The sequence below is a fragment of the Dreissena polymorpha genome, chromosome 1 (assembly GCF_020536995.1).
Source record: "Dreissena polymorpha isolate Duluth1 chromosome 1, UMN_Dpol_1.0, whole genome shotgun sequence".
Classification (NCBI taxonomy): domain Eukaryota; kingdom Metazoa; phylum Mollusca; class Bivalvia; order Myida; family Dreissenidae; genus Dreissena; species Dreissena polymorpha.
Window position 1 is genome coordinate 103,946,808 of NC_068355.1, and position 19,649 is coordinate 103,966,456.

Genomic DNA, 19,649 nt, shown 5'->3' on the forward strand with positions numbered 1-19,649 from the left:
CGTTTCGCGATGTAAACATTAAATATTTTTTCAGTTTGAGGAAGCGAATCGATAATAGACGTTGGAATATGTATGCAATACAGACTATCATTGCCGATTGTAGTACTGGCTAAAAAATACCTTTTATGACAGGTAATGTATAGAACGTTAATCAAATAGTGACCATAAATCACTACAAATGTCTGGGTTGTTCATTAACCCATTTATGCCCAGTGGACTCTACCATCCTTCTAAATTGGATCAATTTATTTCCAAAAGTAGGGCTGTCTGGTATGTTTATTTCTATATTTAGAATATTTCTTACAGAAATTTCTTTAAGCAAACAGCGCAGACCCAGATGAGACGCCGCATTATGCGCTGTTTGCAATGTCCTTTTTTTCAGGACACTAGGCATGAATGGGTTAATATAATTAATGCACGTTTCTGATCTAATTGCCTGTATCTAGTTGTAATTACCATTATATTGATAAAATTAAAACGTTTTTTTTTCATAAATTAACATTACATGTTTTATTTTTATCATTTAGGGAATATATAATTGTATCATTATCATCATTAAATATTCTGAAAATGATCTAAATTATCATGATTACTTTAAAGTAGAATTTTTAAATTTTACTCATTATTTTTAATGAATTTGCACATTTGCTTGATTCAAAATAAAATGTATTAATAAGGGTTTCAGTTGTTAGTTTTAACCCATTTTTAGTTCGATTAAATTTAAAGTACTAACTACGTACATGTATGTGAAATGCTCTTGAGTTCGTTTCCTGGGCCTAGAACCAGTACTTGGGTGTCTCTTGGAGATTTCTTAAGAATGCTCCCACACTGGGGATCAAACCAGTGACCTCCAGATCATTAGGTGGACACCACATCCATTACACATCAGCGACCTTTAATTAGTAAATTACTTTAGTATTGCAGCATTATATAATGTTATGTTGCTACATATGTTTGGAAAATGATTAATGTGCAGTACTAAATAAATCTAAATGCAGACAATTTTAATTGTGTATATTGTGTGATTATTAGTTACAAATTCCCTTTTTACAGGTATACTGGATTATGAAAGACTGATAAACATAAAATTGACAACTCATCTCCCCAACGATACTTTGTGTGGCTCATTCTCAGAACAAACCCATAGTCGGTGAGAAAACTACAGTGTAAAAAGACCACTTGATTGTGACAATTATGGCTGACAAAGCAAATGTTATCATTTAAAATAAAGAAAACTTCCAGTTCAATATACATTTTATACAAATTATGACATTGGCCAACACAGAAAATAATAATAAGGTTGATTTTCCAAAAATTGACTGTTACAATTGGATACTGTTTTAAGCTTCACTCTACTTTGTCTGAAAATAAAAGTCCTAAATGATGTAATAGAAACATACATATTTAATTTTTAGTTTTACAAGGATATATATATACATACATATATTATAATATCTTTGTATCGATGGTCAATCAATTTAAGTTTAACTAATATATACATACACATTTTATACATGTGTATGCTTTGATTTTTTCTATTGAAGCCAAATTAATATCCCATTAGATAGATAGATAATATCACAGCAGTATTCCTATTTTGTCTGCAAGTACTGCAGAAATCATGGATTATTATTTTACTGAGTCAGCCTTAATCTTTATATTATAATTGTTAAAACAGATTAAGATGTGCATTATACAATTGAGGATGCATCAAGATTAAAAAATGGTACATGTATAAATTAATAAAGAATCAATAACAATCAGAAACTGTGCATTTTTTTCAGTATTGTGTGAAAGGATTTGAAGTCATGATGTGTTTTTGAAATATGATTTATGTGAATTTGAATAAATATATAAAATTTAGTGATTTTCTCAGACAAAACTGTTAATTACATACTAAAGTATTCAGAATGTATTATTGTAATATTCTTTCAAATTTTTAAGTACAAAAAGCACTTTTCCCTGGCATTTGTATTTATAGTAATTGCATATTTTATAATTCTGACAGCATTTATAAACTGTGTTCATGCAAGCATGAACACGGTTTCATTTTTTGAGTATTTAAACAAGAAGGCCATGATGGCCCTGTATCCCTCCACTGCTGAAAAAAAGGCTGAAACAAATTTCTCTGCATGTGCAAATACTTAAATATAGGCCCTATTTAAGCACATGTACACTTTTGTGACCTTCTGGGCTGGGTCAAATTTAACCCCAGAGGCATAATTTGGGAAAACTTTGTAGAGGACTACTATATCTCACTACATACAAAATGTGGTAGCCCTAGGTCCTAGAGTTAAGGACAAGAATATTTTTTAAGTTTTCACAAAATAAGCAAGATATAAGCGTATATAATGTTCAATTTTGTGACATGCGGGTCAGGATCAAATTTGACCCAAAGGGCATAATTTGAACAAACTTGGTAGAGGACTATAAGATGTTACTGCATACCAAATTTGGTAGCCATAGTCCAAATGGTTTTCGACAAGAAGATTTTTAAAGATTTCACAAAATAGGCGCTTTAAAAGCGTTTATTCAATTTTGTGACCCCCCCCGGGGCAGGGTCAAAGTTGACCCCAGAGGCATTATTTGAACAAATTTGGTAGAGGTTTATTAGATGTCACTACATACCAAATTTGGTAGCCCTAGGCCCAATGGTTATGGACAACAAGATTTTTAAAGTTTTCACAAAATAGGCCCCATATAAGCGTATGTTCAGTTTTGTGACCCGGGGCAGGGTCAAATTTGACCCAAGGGGCATAATTTGAACAAACTTGGTAGAGAACTATAACATGTCACTACATACCAAATTTGGTAGCCCTATGCCTTATGGTTAAGGACAAGAAGAGTTTTAAAATTTTCACAAAATAGGCACTATATAAGCATATAATTGATTTTGTGGCCCCCGGGGCAGGGTCAAATTTGACCCCTGGGGCATAATTTGAACAAACTAAGTAGAGGACTATACAATGTCACTACATACCAAATTGTGTAGCCCTAGGCCTAATGGTTATGGACAAGATTTTTTTTAAGTTATCACAAAATAGGCATTATATAAGCATATGTTCAATTTTGTGACCATCGGGTCAGGGTCAAATTTGACCCTAGGGATTAAATTTGAACAAATTTGGTAGAGGACTATTAGATGTCACTATATACCAAATTTGATAGCCCTAGGCCGGATTGTTATTGACAAGAAATTTTTTGAAGTTTTCACAAAATAGGTCTTATATAAGCATATGTTCAATTTTGTGACCCTCGGGGCAGGGTCAAACTTGACCCCAGGGGCATAATTTGAACAAACTTGGTAGAGGACTATAAGATACCACTACATACCAAATTTGGTAGCCCTAGGTCCAATGGTTATGGACGAGAAGATATGTAAAGTTTTCACAAAATATACCCTATATAAGCATATGTTCAATTTTGTGACCCCCGGGGCAGGGTCAAATTTGACCCCAGGGGTATAATTTGAACAAATTAGGTAGAGGACTATTAGATGTCTCTACATACCAAATTTGATAGCCCTAGGCCCAATGGTTATGGACGGGAGATTTTGAAAGTTTTCACAAAATAGGCCTTATTTAAGCAAATTTTCAATTTTGTGACCCCCAGGGCAGAGTCAAATTTGACCCCAGGGGCATAATTTGAACAAATTTGAAAGAGGTACACCCCAGGAACATTCCTAAGAAATTTCATCAGAATTGGACCAGTAGTTTAGGAGAAGATGTTTAAAGGAAAAGTTTATGCATGGATGCACGATGGACACAGGACCTTTGGCCAGTGGAGCTAAAAATCAAATTAAACATTTAGTTTTGATTTAATATCAGTTTTTATATGCAAGTGTCTATTTCACTTATAAATTAAAACAGCATATTATTCATTATTGAAAAGATTATTCCAAGCTTGATGTCATATTTCAACTTTGCATAGTGTAGTTAATTGAACATTGTATTGAACTGTATGGGCAGCTATATTTTTTAATTTATGTATGTTGTATTATACAAAATGCATTAATTCTACCACAAGTAGACCATATAAGGCCTACTACTACTAAATAGGCACTGGTATGAATTTGACACTGTTTTTGATGCTCATACAAAACTTTAATTATTACTACGCTTTAGTATATTAAATATTTTCAAGTTTTTGTTCAACATTTTTTGCAAAAGAAAAGAGTGTCTTGATGCATTTGAAAATATTCTTAAAACAAACTAAAATGCATTTTAACATACCTTTTTCCTGGTAAAGTGTATTTGGGATGATAAAAAATACACTTGAAGAGTATTAATGCTGGAAAAATACAGAAAAAAATACATTTGTTTCTGTTAGAAGTGTGTCTTGTCTGCATTTTTAAGTGTATTAAATGCACATCAAATGCAGATAAATACAATGCCAATACTGTTACATGTATTGTAATGGACATAAAATGCACTTGTTTTTGTAATTAAATGCTTTAGTGAATTGAAATAACCTTTTATATCGTTTTAACAATTAATAATACCTTTTTATATAAATTTTCTTTTGAAATGTGACACTTAAATGATTTTTGCACCACTAGTAAGAGATATAATTTGTGCTCATAATGCTTTATCATTACACTACATAATATCATTTGTTGTATGAAAATTACCCGTAAAATTCTTGTGAAAGCTCAAGAGATCAATAGCAGCGTGCTATACCCTGCTCCTTTTTACATGACTTGATGGTATTTAGTCCCCAATTCTACATGGCTAAGGGAAAATTAATGTGCAGATTTGACAAATAAGTCTTAACTGGGATCCAATAGGCAGACTTTCATTTTACTTGTATTTAATTTAAATCATGATCTGAATTGCTCTTTGGCAAATCTTTGTTGGTCACAGTATTCAACTGAATTTTGTTCACTTTGTAGTGATTATATTTTCTATATTTATCAGACAACATCTTTCTTCAAAAGTTTAACATGATTGCTTGGTTAATTTAGAAACAAGATCAATGCATCATAACATAAAATGAAAAAAATGTGTAATAGTAAAAATGGCAGCAAAAAGCACTAGATTATCTGCCTTAAATCTGAGACGATATGTTGATGTATTGGAATTTCTCATAAATAATGTGCTCCATAGTTGTATAATTGTATAGTCGCATGCATGAGTGGTGTCAATGTCACAATACCAATTAAAGCCTATAATTTACTAAAACAATTTGAAGTTTGATGTGTGTTTTTTTCAAGATCTGTTATATATAATTATATATACATGTATATATATATTGTTGAAAAGTTAACATGCAATAAGTTTACTGTAATTAAGTGAAAAATAGTTTTACTGATTTGGTTGGATGCATATATGCAGATATATCATGGTTAATGTGCAGAGGACAGTAGCAAAAACAAGAGCTGTCTCCGTAGGATGACATATGCCCCCGATAAACGCTTTAATAGAAGTTATGAGCATTTTTCAAAACCTAAACGCCGACCCTAAGTTCAAGGTCAAAGGGGTCAAAATTTGTGTGTGTATGGGAAGGCCTTGTCCATATACACATGCATACCAAATATGAATGTTACATCTGAAGCGACATGAGCATTTTTTCGAAACCTAAATGCAAAGTATGACGGATAGACAGACGGACAGTGCGATCACTATATGCCCTCCTTTGGGGGCATAAAAATGTGTTTCACATTGTTTTGGTAAATTAGTAATGTAGTTAAAAGAACAGAATCATCAATTATAAAGTTATTGATTATACAGTGTTGCTGGCATATTTGATGCATTCATCTAGCTATAAGAAGCTCCCTGTTTTATCCCCACTGGCACCGAGTGAGGGTTCTCAAAATCTTTAAACAATATGAATAACTACATATAGGGTCAAAAGCCTTGTTGATATGGGGGCTAAACACCTGAAATCAAAGCGACCCAGGTTAAAGGCCGAGGCCAAATAAATAAACCAGAGGCCGCATGAGCCTGCTATACTCTAAACAAGTATTGTTTCTTCTCAGAAAACTGGCTTAAGTGTCTTACTAAGCTTTAGACTTTGAGTTTCAGTGCAATCAATCTAAAATAAATTGGTCAAATTAAGTAATAATTTGCAAAAAATAAACATTCTGCACAAATTCAATTATTTACTTTACCTGTATGCATGAATCATTTCAGTCTTGATGGTTAGTGAACTATGTCAAAAGCACCATATCTATGAAACACTTGTATTTTGAATAGTGCTATGTTCCACCGAAATGATGCTGATGATAATTCTACACGATGATGAATTATTAGATATATTTCTAAATTCCATTTCCACCAACAATTCGGTTATTCCACTACCAGTTCACATGCTTCATACACAGTTGAAAATAACACTATTTCACTCAACAACCGTGACACATGTACTCAATTTTTCAACATTTCGCAATTAAACTTGTCTTCTACTGTTATTGTTGTTGTTGTACTTTTTAAAGTAGTTCGAAAGATGGCGACCATTAACCCAGAGATTGATTTATGAAATAAATCGTCTGCTGATCCAGAGTGCTGTCATATAAAAGCCCCGGTTATTATAGACTGTGTACGCGTGCGCGTAGTCTGCTGACATACTGCGCTTGAACACCTGTTAATGACGAGAACCGCGTGATGCAGATAAACTATGACCCGCCATTTCAATCTGTCGGTCAATGATACAGCCAATGATACGGTAATTAAAGTGTGTAAAATCGGCAATCCTCATGCGAAGATGAATTCATAACGTTTTATCATCATCGTCAATGAAATTGAAAATTATCTAAGCAGCAGATATAGACTTAATGGACAAACATAGCAGTTAATAACATGGATAAAGTTATTTGAATGCGATCGTAATTTCTTTTTGAATGGAACTATGTATCAAATATATAATTTAGTGTCTGTGTGTTTTGTGAAATTCTCTCTGATGTTTGTCCCAATTTGCATAATTTTCCCATAATCCTGCCATTTGGTATAAAATAATCGGCATAATTATATTTACATATCCCGTTTGAATGGATAATGTCAATGTGAACATTAAGGCACGGTTACCAATAGAAATGTGCATGATATTGTGCTAAAGTCAGTAGAAACTAATCCATTAGAGTAAATATTTTTTTAATTTGCTTTACTAACTGTTTCGGTCGTGATTTCTACCAAATTAATTTCACCAGCGTCATGGGAAAATATAGTCTTATGCCATAAGCGACCAGCGTAGCCTCAGAGCAGCATGAGCATGAGCGCAGTCGACTTGAGGAGCTACCATGCCCGCTGATGAAACCATAAAACCATAGGTGACTTAATAGCGGGCAGGGAGGCTACTGGTCTGAAATTACGCTGACCGCATATGACTTAAGACCCATTTTCGCTTGACGTTTTTCATATAACAATGTCCTTTCCTAAACAGGACGATACGTGCTAAAACAATAATATTGCATGCAAACCCATTTTTCAACAATTTAAGACAAAATGCTTCAATGTCATAATTATACTGTCTATCTGATAGTTTATAAATTACTTCAACTGTATTTGTTTTGTTTCAAGTTATGCATTTTATACTAAATAACGTTTTCGAGTGTCTTGATAATAGTGTCTGATGTTTGGTCAGTTTTATCATCAGATAACCATAATACGGTCATAAAGTAGAGATCTGTTACTCGTTGAATAGGTAATTATTTTCTGTATGATCCTGGAAGAGCATTTCCTTACAAATAAAATGACTCATGTTTTCTCATAACGTGCATCATTCTTGCATGTTTCTTTTTAAGCAACGTAAACTCATAAAGTTTCAGTCATGATTATTAGTAACTGAATTGGTCACGCAATCAATTTTTAATTGCGATTGTATGGTCTGCTACTTTTGTACTTAAATATGTGTGTAACTGTGTTTAAAAACAATTGATTCAAATGCGAAAAAGAAAATGAATAATTATGTTATAATTTATAGTCCCAATATGTGTTTCTAAGAATTAAAATTCAAGTGATTCACCATAAGTTTAGTAATTGTTTCATACACGTTAATTTAATTACATTGTACGCAAATGGTGTACTCAAGTGGCTCGCGATTGCTTTGTATTTCAATGGTAAACATCAACACCACTGCCGGATTCAACGTCTAATTCAAGTGTCAAAACAAATGTAGCAGCGGCTCGGTCAATTTGCCTCGTACTTTGAATTACGTGAATTATACCGACATGTCTTCCTTTCACCGGTCTCCGAGCGTAAATTCCTTCCATAAACCAGGTTAACTGGTATTTTCTAGTTTATTTATATTTTAAAATGTGTGAATTTTATTCGTTTTTATTGCTCGGCGCCTTGGATAATTTAAGATGAAGGGAAAATGTGCTCCTGCGATAACGTCTCCTTGGAAAACGAAGATTAAACATTTTCAAATACATGCATGGCTTTTAAATACTGAAGTCTTTGTTTTTAATATATAAATGTTTTAATATAATAAAAAAATCCTTATACAATGTTACATGTATATTATTCTGTTTTGTAACATAATGTATAAAACATAAAAGATAAAATGGGACCTTATAAACTATTGCGTTGTTGATCGACATTTGTTTATACAAAACATAATTACGTATTTATTTATCGTGCGAATGCCAATGACCGTGCCGCATAAGTGATAATTAAAAATTACAGAAAAATTAATATACCAAAATTTAAAAAATGATAAAAAATAATCCATATTTGAAAAATACATCAATATGTTCAATATTTCATACTTGAAATATCGAACCCTGCTGTCTGATATTTAAAAGTACCATGTCAGATGGCCCCAGTAAGTCCCGTCCCGTCTTTGTTTACGTCTTCAATTGATGGGTGCGTCGACCTAAAGGTGCTCCATTTCAACATGCCATATGAACACGATGACTCAAGATCCGCAAAAATAAGCTTAATCTTGGTCTCTTGGTACTCTATACAGTAAATAAACCCCGCAATGTGTTGGGCTAGATCTGATACTGAACATTCATTTTATTTTTATTAGTAATTCATCGCCTTGTGAGCAAACTTTGCGGAAAGGACGTTAAGTGAATATTTATAAATTGTGTCATGCATGCAAAAGGTATTTTAACATACGTTGTGGTTTATTAAAGGTGTTTTTTCTGCAGCCGATTCTCCGTTTAAATAGCAAGTTTACAATGTCCGATTTCACTTATTGCCGTATTTGCGTTGATGCTCTGGTTTGTAAAAGCGGAAATGCGTTAACACACAAAAAAAATCCACTAAATATTTAATAAAATCCTCACATAATGCTGTGCAATATAATTAATTTATCGCTTAATTCGCTGCAGTTTGAAATTGTTCCGAAGATAATGTGTTACGGATGTGCACGTGTTTTGCGCACGTTAATTATTGTTGTGCGATAAAATTGGGGTCACAAAAAGAAGAAAGCCAGTCAAATGGCCAAACGTTCCATGAGTTTTGATTTATCATGGATACGAGCACACCAATAGTTATCGCTGGTACGTTTGTGTGTTGATGTGTTGTTTTTTAAACAGGTTTCGAAATTTTCATCAAACAATAAATGTGGTTTGGTATATCATTGCGATTAAATGACTTTTCACTATATGTTATATGTGTGTCAACTGAATGGATTTAATATCGTGGAAAGAAAGCAATACAACTCCACAAGCAGAGTAGTTTTCGTCTGAAGTTTTACATGAATTTACGAGTCAAATTACGAAGACGTTTCTTTCGAAACGAAGATCGAAATTGAGCTTTATAAACCATACTTTCTTGTAATAGGAAAGAGTGTTAATAGAAAAGAGTGTTGTATTTTTTTGTAGAATCTACACAACGTTTTTCCGCTTGACAGAAATCAACTAATGAAACATACAAACATTTAGTTTGTATACACTGTCATCAGATTAAAATTCAACTTCCAAAATTATCTATACTGAGAGAAAATAATGTCTGTCTTCATCATAAATATGAGTAATGCTAGGTGCAAATGATTAGTTATGCAAATTCCAAGCAGCGTTCGTTCATTTCCGGGCCGGATCTCGCAATTCCGGACAATAAAAATCTATGACCATCTGTTACAGCAGGCGATTTAGAATGTTTTGTAAAAGATATTGGTGATGTCATAACCGATAAGATCAATATTTCCCCTAAAGCAATAATTAATCCTCAGCGTTCTTTACTGCGAAGAGCAATTCGGTTAGAAGATAAGACCAACGAATACAAGTAGTCGAAGTGGTTGTCTTGAACAATGGTATTAGTAGTTGTAGCAGTTGTTATTAGTTATATTCACTTTTAAAGCCCAAATATTTGTTGTTGATGGTGTTGTACATGTAGGTTTAGCTGATAAAAGATCTATCAATAAACATTACAAATAATCATTATTGAGGATATTTGGTTGAAATTATAAATAGTATTATCAAACGTATTAACATATGTCATATATAATTTGCGAAAACCGAAGGCATGTCAATTAATTATGTGGAACAGTTGCTGTGATCGTCGTTGTAACTGCAGTTATGTTTTAGTGGCAGCTCACTCGTATTTTCAGCCTGGTAAACGTTTCCACATTTAAGCCGTTATTATCTTAAGTGAACGAGGCCATCTCGACTACACTTGTACCGCTCTCGGCGTCTTAAAGTAGCAGGTCATTCGCCTCGGACCCTTGGAACCTTGTCGCACACTGGCACGATATTTCACGAGCGAGAACACAAAGGGCAGACAAAAACACCGGACGTTCTTTGTGCTTGTGGTTCCAAGTTGTAAGTGGCGGTACGACTACTATTCATTTTTTGTAGGCAGCTTAAAGGGTAGTGTATGTTATAGTTTAGTTTCTAATTAGTTAAGTCTCTCGCCTTGTCACTTTACTATTCTTGTATATCGTGTATATAGTGGTATTTTAAATATTTATCATCATTGAAAACAAATGTTATGTATATTATCTGACATAATTTAACTAATTATAAAATATTAATATACCTACAATAGATCCACTGTAAATAAAAATGGTTAAATAAATAACTAAGGAAGTTACTAAGGTGATAAATTAAGTAAATTCCAAATTAATGACATAAACATTTAATTTGAATAATTAAATGTGAATGTTAAATATGAACACTGTGACCTATGAAATGTCAAAATGGTGTATGTTCCTTTAAGCGTTTGATCATTACATTATTGTGGTAGAAATTAATTTGCCGAAAGTGCTTATGTACCACTTTCCCACGTACCTTCGCGGTCAATGCCCCGTTTTGTTTAGATTTGATTTCAAAGATCTTTTTCCAACCCCCAAACGCTTGAAATTTCTCTCTAATACATCGTTCTGCATCCGCAGCTGTGCGCCGGAATGACTCAGAGCGATTCAATATTGGTTTCATGTGCTGTGTAACTAAGAACCCATCCAATGCTAGGAAACACACGGGAGTCGTAGCGGAATAAATCGGCATAGTACTAGTAGCAAGTCTGAATCGTGCGAAACTCGACATTCACTTATTTGTATATATTGACTTGCCGAGTGAATAAACGAAGTAGTGTGTGTAGCGAATCATGTGTGTACGCATCAACACTAGTATAACAGGAAGGATTTTACACTTTGTAGATCGTTCGCGTTGATAGCTAGATATGTAAACAAACCTAACATCGATTAAGAATGCAGTATTGCTTGATATAATGGTAATTTATGTGATGTGTGATTTTGGAGATGAGTGTCATTGTGCCTCAATGGAATATAATTGTTTTAATTTTTAGTGAACTGATTAATTAATCTACATTATTTAATATGCTGCGTGGTAATAATTTGGAGGCATTTGATATAATGCATGACGCGGTCTGTGATAATATTAATCATGCACGTGTATCACGTGCAGATACATGCACATTCGAAATGAATCTACAAGGCACAATGAAGTGCCTCTGTGGATATAGATATACCACGCCATATCCGACTCAAATGTTAAAAACATGTTTGCCTCGGAATCTTGCTGTGATACTGACAATATTAGTGGTGTGTATCCTCGCGATGACCCCCGTGGGAGGGGCTCCTGTTGATTCCTACGAGGATGCTACAGACTGGTACCGGGAACGCGAGCAGATGATGGTGGTAAGAACAATTTGAAATTTTCATCACAACACATACAAATCGTTAAATCTTGGCTCTTAACTACTTATGAATGCATGAATAATAATACATCCTTCTCAAGGATTTCTTTATACCAATAATTGTGTACTTCCGTCTGAGATTCGTTTTAATACAGATTTAAACTGACTTTCCTGTGATTATAAGGGCAATAATAAAGAGCGCCAAATTTGCTTGTTTTCATTTAGTTCACGTGTAAGAAGATTTGAAATTACTGTATCTAAGTTCAACATACCTTTATCTGAGAGATTGAAATTAAAAAAAGTATTTAAAGATTCCTGACTAAGTATTTAAGGGAAGACCGTAGTATGAAAGATCCATGAACACAAGGATAATTATGGTATTATGACTAACTCTATATCATGTAAATCAAAATCCTTATTAGTTATACACAAAGCAAATGTAAATGAACTGTATGGCGGAAGCACCAGCTATTGCCAAGTGGGTAATAGCTTATTCAAATAAAACATCTGGGGGCAGTTATAAGACCAGATATGCGTCCGCATTTATCACCGAATATCGTCTGCTTCTTTGTAAACTTCAGAATCTTTGATACCACGGTCCACAGAAATGATTTGGAAATACGCGATTGAAAACAGTGTATTATAACGAAAAAGAAGGTCATATGCTGGCATTGATCGTGATACGAAGCCTTTTAAACAGTACCAGCTGCTGTTGAAGATCAAACGGATCCTTCGTTCAGCTGTGACGTTATGATTTTAAATCATAATGAGCTGTGTGTTTACACTTTGTCATACAAAGTAGAAATTAAATAGTGCCTTTTTTACTCTTGATTACAAATTCCTTACATAATAACACACAGGTCATTAGTTTACAGTATTTTTACTGTCATTATGAGTTCAGATTTTTCATACGTTATGTATGTTCATGTTATTGTTAATGTTATTTCATGATCCCAATGCACGAATTCATTCAAAGTTCGAACTGAATCTGTTGGCAGTTAGTTTATAAATTATATTTTAGGTGGGCCATTAATGTCTGATTTCTGGTCAACATGTGTTGCATAATATTATGTTATTAAGTTTAGGCTCTTTTAAAAGGGACCGTCAACCAGATTGACGATAAAAAGAAAAGTTCTAAAATACCTATTTTTACAATTATTATTTTTTATTGATGAAAATAACACGACTGGTATATTTCATTACTTTAAAAAGTTGTTAAGTTTTCCTTTTTTCAGTATATTCGGTAATAAAATTGTATTGGGTATGTGTACCGGTAACTACCAGTTAACTATATAAATAACGCAAGTAGATTGATCATCATCGTCACGTGGTTAACTCAGGAATGCAAATTGTGCATACTTAATGAATTGTATATATTTTATATATACAATGACCAATTTACTTGCGTTATGTATAGTGTGTATACCGTTATGTCACCTATTTTCGCGATGTACTTTCGATTTCACATCGCGAAATTTTATTACTTAATATACTGAAAATATGAACTTTTTTTTCAAGTAATGTAATAAAATAGTCGTGATATTTTATTAATTTTACACAAGTAATTGTAAACAAATACGGTATTTTATAAATTTTCTTGTTTTTCGTAAATCTGGTTGACGGTCCCTTTAAGATATGACACACTATCGCGTTACACCATTGTAAAAATCTCTCACAAAATAGAGACTGTCTTGTTTGCGAACCTCCAATATAAAAGTAAATGGGACAACATTATACGGATGTTGATTTCGTGACTATTTAAATGCCCATTGTTATCTCGTTGCTATCTTTAACCTCTATGTTATAACACAATGGGGACCTATATCAAATCAGAGCGAATTAATCGCATTTAAACCGACCAACCCATTAAGACACAGGTAAACGTCTGAGCGGACATTAATGAACTATCGAAAACGATCCTGGCTTAATTAATTGCACATTGTAGATTATTATTTCTAACCTTAATTTGACCTTCCTGTGTCTATGTATCGGACGAGGAAGACGAAATCCATGTTATTAATATTAAAGGGGACTTTTCACAGTTTTTGGCATGTTTTGAAATAAGTCATTAAATGCTTTATATTGATAAATGTAAACATTGGATCTTAAAAGCACCAGTAAAAAATCAAGAATAAAATTCAAAATAGGAAAAAAAAGTAGCCGCAGCTGGACTCGAACCAGTGACCCCCGGAGTCCAGGAGTAACCTTGAGTAAAAACGCATTAGCCCGCTCGGCTATTCTGCCAAGCATACTTGGTTAATGTGTTTTATGCATTATATCAGTTGTCTTCGTAGTTTCACAAAATTTAACGACAACAACAGAACTCTCCAAATTATTCAATCGTTTCGCGTTGCAACGCTTTATAATTTTTAGGTTTTTAAATCGTCAAAAGATGCATATATTGGCTATATTAGACCATGGTAAATGTTCAGTAATACTGTTTCCTCACAAATATCAAAACTAAAACGAAAATTTGCGAATCTAAAACATCTTTTTTTCAATTTTGTCAATTTACCAAACCGTGAAAAGATCCCTTTAAAGGAGGCATTACCCTTTACAAACTGTGTGAAAATAAACAACTTAATGTAAACGATGACTTAATCAAATGAATACATGTTCAATCGGGAAACGTTGTTTTGAGTATCATGAATGTCATAAAAAACATTGATTAAAATATTAAAATAAGCGTGTGGGGCAAAATTAGTACTGAGGTCTGTATAGAAGACTGCATTACCGTAACCAAAACAAAGTACATACTACTTTTTAAAATAAATCAATGTTATTATTATTATTAAAGTTGCAATAGATGGTATTTTCATATGAATACAAAATATCACTTATCTTACAACGAATGCATTATATCGTCTGTATTAGTGTATTTTGGCAAAACCCATGATAACTTATTTTAGTTAACTTTATCATTTCGTCATTGTCTCTTAGGTACGTTCTAAATGTTCGGCGTATTTAAAGATAGCACATGTTGGTGAGTTATGGATGTCTGTTCAGGCTTTTTAACTATGAATTATGTTCTTAAAGTGTTAACAAACATGTTTTTTAGTATAACAAATAGCATAAATACAACTTTAGGAAGGCACACACACGGTAATTGACAATATCTTCACGTTAATTCAACGAACTTTATTTTTAAAAGTATCGTGTTAAAAATCTCCGCGTATCTACATCATATAAATCAAGGCATAACCTAAATGATTTTGTAACCTATATCGTGTTTTATATAAGTATTTGTGACACATTATTGCTCTGTCAGCCATAACCTTAGCTGATAACATTATCGAGTTCTATTTTGATGTCGATTTCACTAAATGGAAGCACTTTGAACGATACAATTAAGTTTGTTACGTCACTTTGTATAGTGTATACTAGTATTTTGTATTTGCTACGAATATGTATATATACAGATTATTACTATTTATTGTACCCGTTCCTTTTACGCATTGTTATGCATTTCTGAAAGTGGTTTTGCAAGCTCAACGAACCTTGACGTTATTGTAATATAATTATGATAAAACATGATGACACGGCCGCAGTAGTCATTTTCTGTAATTCTAACTATCTATAAGGCATTAAAGGCATTTCTTAATTTCTAACAATACTTTTGCATAATTGTAACCTTATTCTGTTTTCAAAATTCGCATTTTTACAACCATGTTTTTCGCTATAATAGCGATAAGAACGACGTCTAAATATTCGTGCAATGCAAACAGAGGCTTAACTACCAATAATCCGTATCTAAATATGCCTATATACTACGCTGGAACACGCTGACATTAATGTGTGACATTTGCGTTTGATATGTATCTTAGATTTTCATATACTACACTTCAAAGAAAAGCGCATCCACTGTCTATGTGAAACAATGCATTTCCCAGTATTTAATATTTATAATACGTCGTATTACGACGAATATTCTATTTTCAACCACATATCGTGCATTTATAATCTTTTAGAATTCACTATCCTGCTTAGACATGCATTCTTATTATTCAACCGACCTGGGAGAGGATCAACCTTCGCGCAGAAATTTTGCTGGAACCAGCTTAATTATCTGGATCAAATCCCTGCCTTCATAACCAACCTCGTGATTATAGCCTAGCCACCTGGTAAATAATTGTACCGTTGTTATTTTAACTTTTTTTTTCATTTGGGTAATTTATTTTTTGTTATGAACCTAAATCTTTACACTCTTTTCAAAATTTAACAAGATACGTATTTTCATTATATAATGCTTAAAAAATCCTACCGAATTTGCTTGGAGATTAAGAGAGTATAGGAGTAATTATGCATTTATCTCATGAACGCGGAAAATATACAACGATACTGAACATTGCACATTTTAATGGATGAAATAAGTACTCCAGTGCTCCAGCTAGGCCTAAATTGAAGGGCGCCCCGCCCTGTCCTCCGGAACCTCCGCCCTGCCCTCCGGAACCTCCGCCCTGCCCCCCCTGCCCTTAAATTATTTTTTTTAATTTATTTTTTTACATATGAATGATACTTAATTAATCTCTTATTACATTGTAATTAATTTATTTCTCAATGTACACATTATATTAGAATGGTTTAATAATAATGGGAATAATATATTCTAACAATTATTAATAACATATAAATTAATATGCAACAGGAAGCATTCCAGAAACGCCCGCGCGCTCGAAAGTATTTTGACAAAATACTGCTCATCGAGAGTGCCCTTTTGACAAAAAGCCACCCTGCCCTTTTAAATCCTAGCTGGAACACTGGTACTCCTTTTACAAATCAATACATTCATCATTATGCATGAGCTACATATAGGATCATATGCAACAACGAATGCAATAAATCGCCGGCCTAACAGTTATACACATTGTGGAAATGTATTCAAAAGGTGCGGTAATACCTGCGTTGCATTTCAAGCTCTCGTGAAACGTAGTATTTGCCAAATTTGTAGTATGTAGGCTCATTTACAGCAATGTGGAATGAGAAAATAAATGAATGGTGATATTTTTCAAGGTTGGATTTTGGGACTTTGTCCAAGTGGTTGTGTTTAAGGTAGATTTGGCAAGCACACATACAACTAACGTCAGATTTACAAGATACAACATTGGGAAAGTCGCGCATGCTGTACAACAACTGCATGTGTGTTATTGACTGAAATAACTGGCGTATATTCTATGGGAGGGAGGCATGACCTTTATACTAGAATTTTCTAAATTTAACTGCCATTTTGTTACAAAAGTTTTTTGTTATTGAGTTCTGGAAGCCGGCATTTTGCGTAAGCAGCCTAAATAGCCGTTCGTTAATGAATTTCGATATCACCTGTGATAAAACAAACGACAATGCGTTCAGTATGATGATTAATATACTGATTATGCAGTGCATTAATCGCTCCGGTCGTGCCATGTTTAGAACAAATCCAACTAATCTGCAGACTTAACCTAAGCTGACCAATATCAAATCTTTTGGAATTCGTATGACCGACCTTTATACCAGAATTTTGGTAATTAAACTACAATTGGTACAAACGACGGTCGGCGTTGTGTGTGCCGAGAAATAAGATCAGTTTTCAAAATGGTTTGGGGATTATTATTGTAGATTATAAGTACATGTATTACATTGTTTGTCATAGGTCGTGCGGATGGTAAACTTTGTAAGTAATGAAGCAAGAATTAGGTAGGTATCGAATTACAGCAAATAATGCGTCATACTTATTTCTTCAACATATCAAGCTTGTCCTTTAAGATCAACAAATCTTTGATGTCGGAATTGCTTCATAAATAATATAAACTAAGCCAGTCGGGTTGTCTGTTATGTTTAAGTTCGAATTCTTCAATTCTTCAATTGTTTTATCGATTAATTTTATTCAACATTAAAACATCAGGAAGTTGCTTAGAACTTGCATGAACATGTCTGCAATGTTTCCCTGCAGACTTCTGCTGGCTATGCGCTTTTCGTCACCACCAGACATGTCTAATGAGAATGAATCATTTGTAAGCGTGCACGGCTTATCAATGATATGTGTATATTTGATACGTTTCTGTGTAGCCACGAGCGACGTTAATTTTAGACATGACAGACGCGCGTGACGCATCCTGTAGATCACGTGATGCCAACTTGGAACTTCCAACGTCAAGCAACCACGCGCGATGCTGTCTTAAGAAACAATGCTGTTTGTCTTTTTGTCACTATTTCATGCACCTGTCAGAATTGATTATCTTGGATGCATTAATCAGTCAATTTTTTCGGAAATATCTCAAATAAATTTCAATCGTAAGGAACCCATTCATGTTATCTCCAATTGATAACTGAGTTCTGCAATCGACTCTGCGAGAATTGAAAACTCCATTAATGCGAATTGACAACGACAAAGGAAATAATGGAAAAAAACCAATAACATCGATTGTTTAAAGGAGTGAATGAGTCTATTAATGCGTGAGTCATTTAAGGATGGCGACTGTCATTGTCGTAAAATATTTATCACGTAAAGCATGGAAATAACACCCGATACCGTCCGAGCCACACCTGGTGGTGCTATGATTGCTAATAAGTGCATGAAACCAGTGTTTTACGACTGTATGATTCTGAAGTATGCAGGAGCTTCATAATAATTACGCTATTGTGGGGGATGAATGTTTCAAATTAATAAAAGAAAGCTTGTCGTCTGCGTTATAAATAATAACAATCGAAACTAATTGTGGATGCTTTTTTAACTTTGAATGCTTTGTTATTATTCTTTTGTTCTTAGCATTCAAGGTTTTTGCATTGAGAGTATGTCACTAACATCCAAAGCTTACGCTACATTATTGTCATTAAATAATTCAACACCGCAGAACTTTACCCCATCGAAAATATATAATATATCATGTTTTATGGTTTTTGAGGTAATAATGTTACTTTAACGTCAGGTTAAAAGTATAATGTGGAAATAATTATGTTCAATAAAATCGACATACTTTTCACCAAAAAATGATATTGTATTATGGATGATTCAACTATCAAATACAACCCATCTACTCGTGATACCATTTTAAAGTGAATTACGTATAAAATAATATATCGCGTTAAAGTCGCCGCGCCTGTTTGGGTTTGTTAACAAGACCACCAGATTTGAGATTTTGTGTGGCGTAGAACAATCTGAAAGCGGTTACACACAACCCAGTTCATATTTTTTACAGATATAACCAATTAAAGGGAAAATATAATTACAGCTGTTTAACACCGTTTTTATGCTCCCCCAAAATTTATTTTGGGGGGAGCATATAGTCGCCGCTTCGTCTGTCCGTCCGTGTGTCCGTCCGTGCACAATTTTTGTCCCGGCTATTTCTCAGCAACTAATGACCGGAATTCAATGAAACTTTATGGGAAGCTTCACTACCAAGAGGAGATGTGCATATTATCAGCGGGTTCTGGTCGGATGATTTTTCACAGAGTTATGGCCCATTTTCTATAAAAAAAAATCTTGTCCCCCCAACTACTGTGCCCTCAAGACGTTTCCTTTTATCTGAATATATAGTGCAATATTGTGACAAAAAAAACTTTGGGGAGCATCACCTGTCTCCGACGGTTTCTTGTTTATTCAAGACCAACAATCACTATTATTTAAAGTCTTAT

General features: G+C 33.6%; 1 protein-coding gene across 1 annotated transcript in view; it reads left to right on the forward strand.

Annotated features, from left to right (window-relative positions):
• The first annotated feature begins 11,294 nt into the window (after positions 1–11,294).
• LOC127842141 (matrix metalloproteinase-2-like) overlaps positions 11,295–19,649 on the forward strand; it is a 43,946-nt gene continuing 35,591 nt past the window's right edge. Inside the window, exon 1 of the mRNA XM_052371520.1 lies at positions 11,295–12,042. Coding sequence (XP_052227480.1) covers positions 11,722–12,042 — 321 coding nt within the window. The 5' untranslated portion in view covers positions 11,295–11,721. The remainder of the gene's footprint in view (positions 12,043–19,649) is intronic.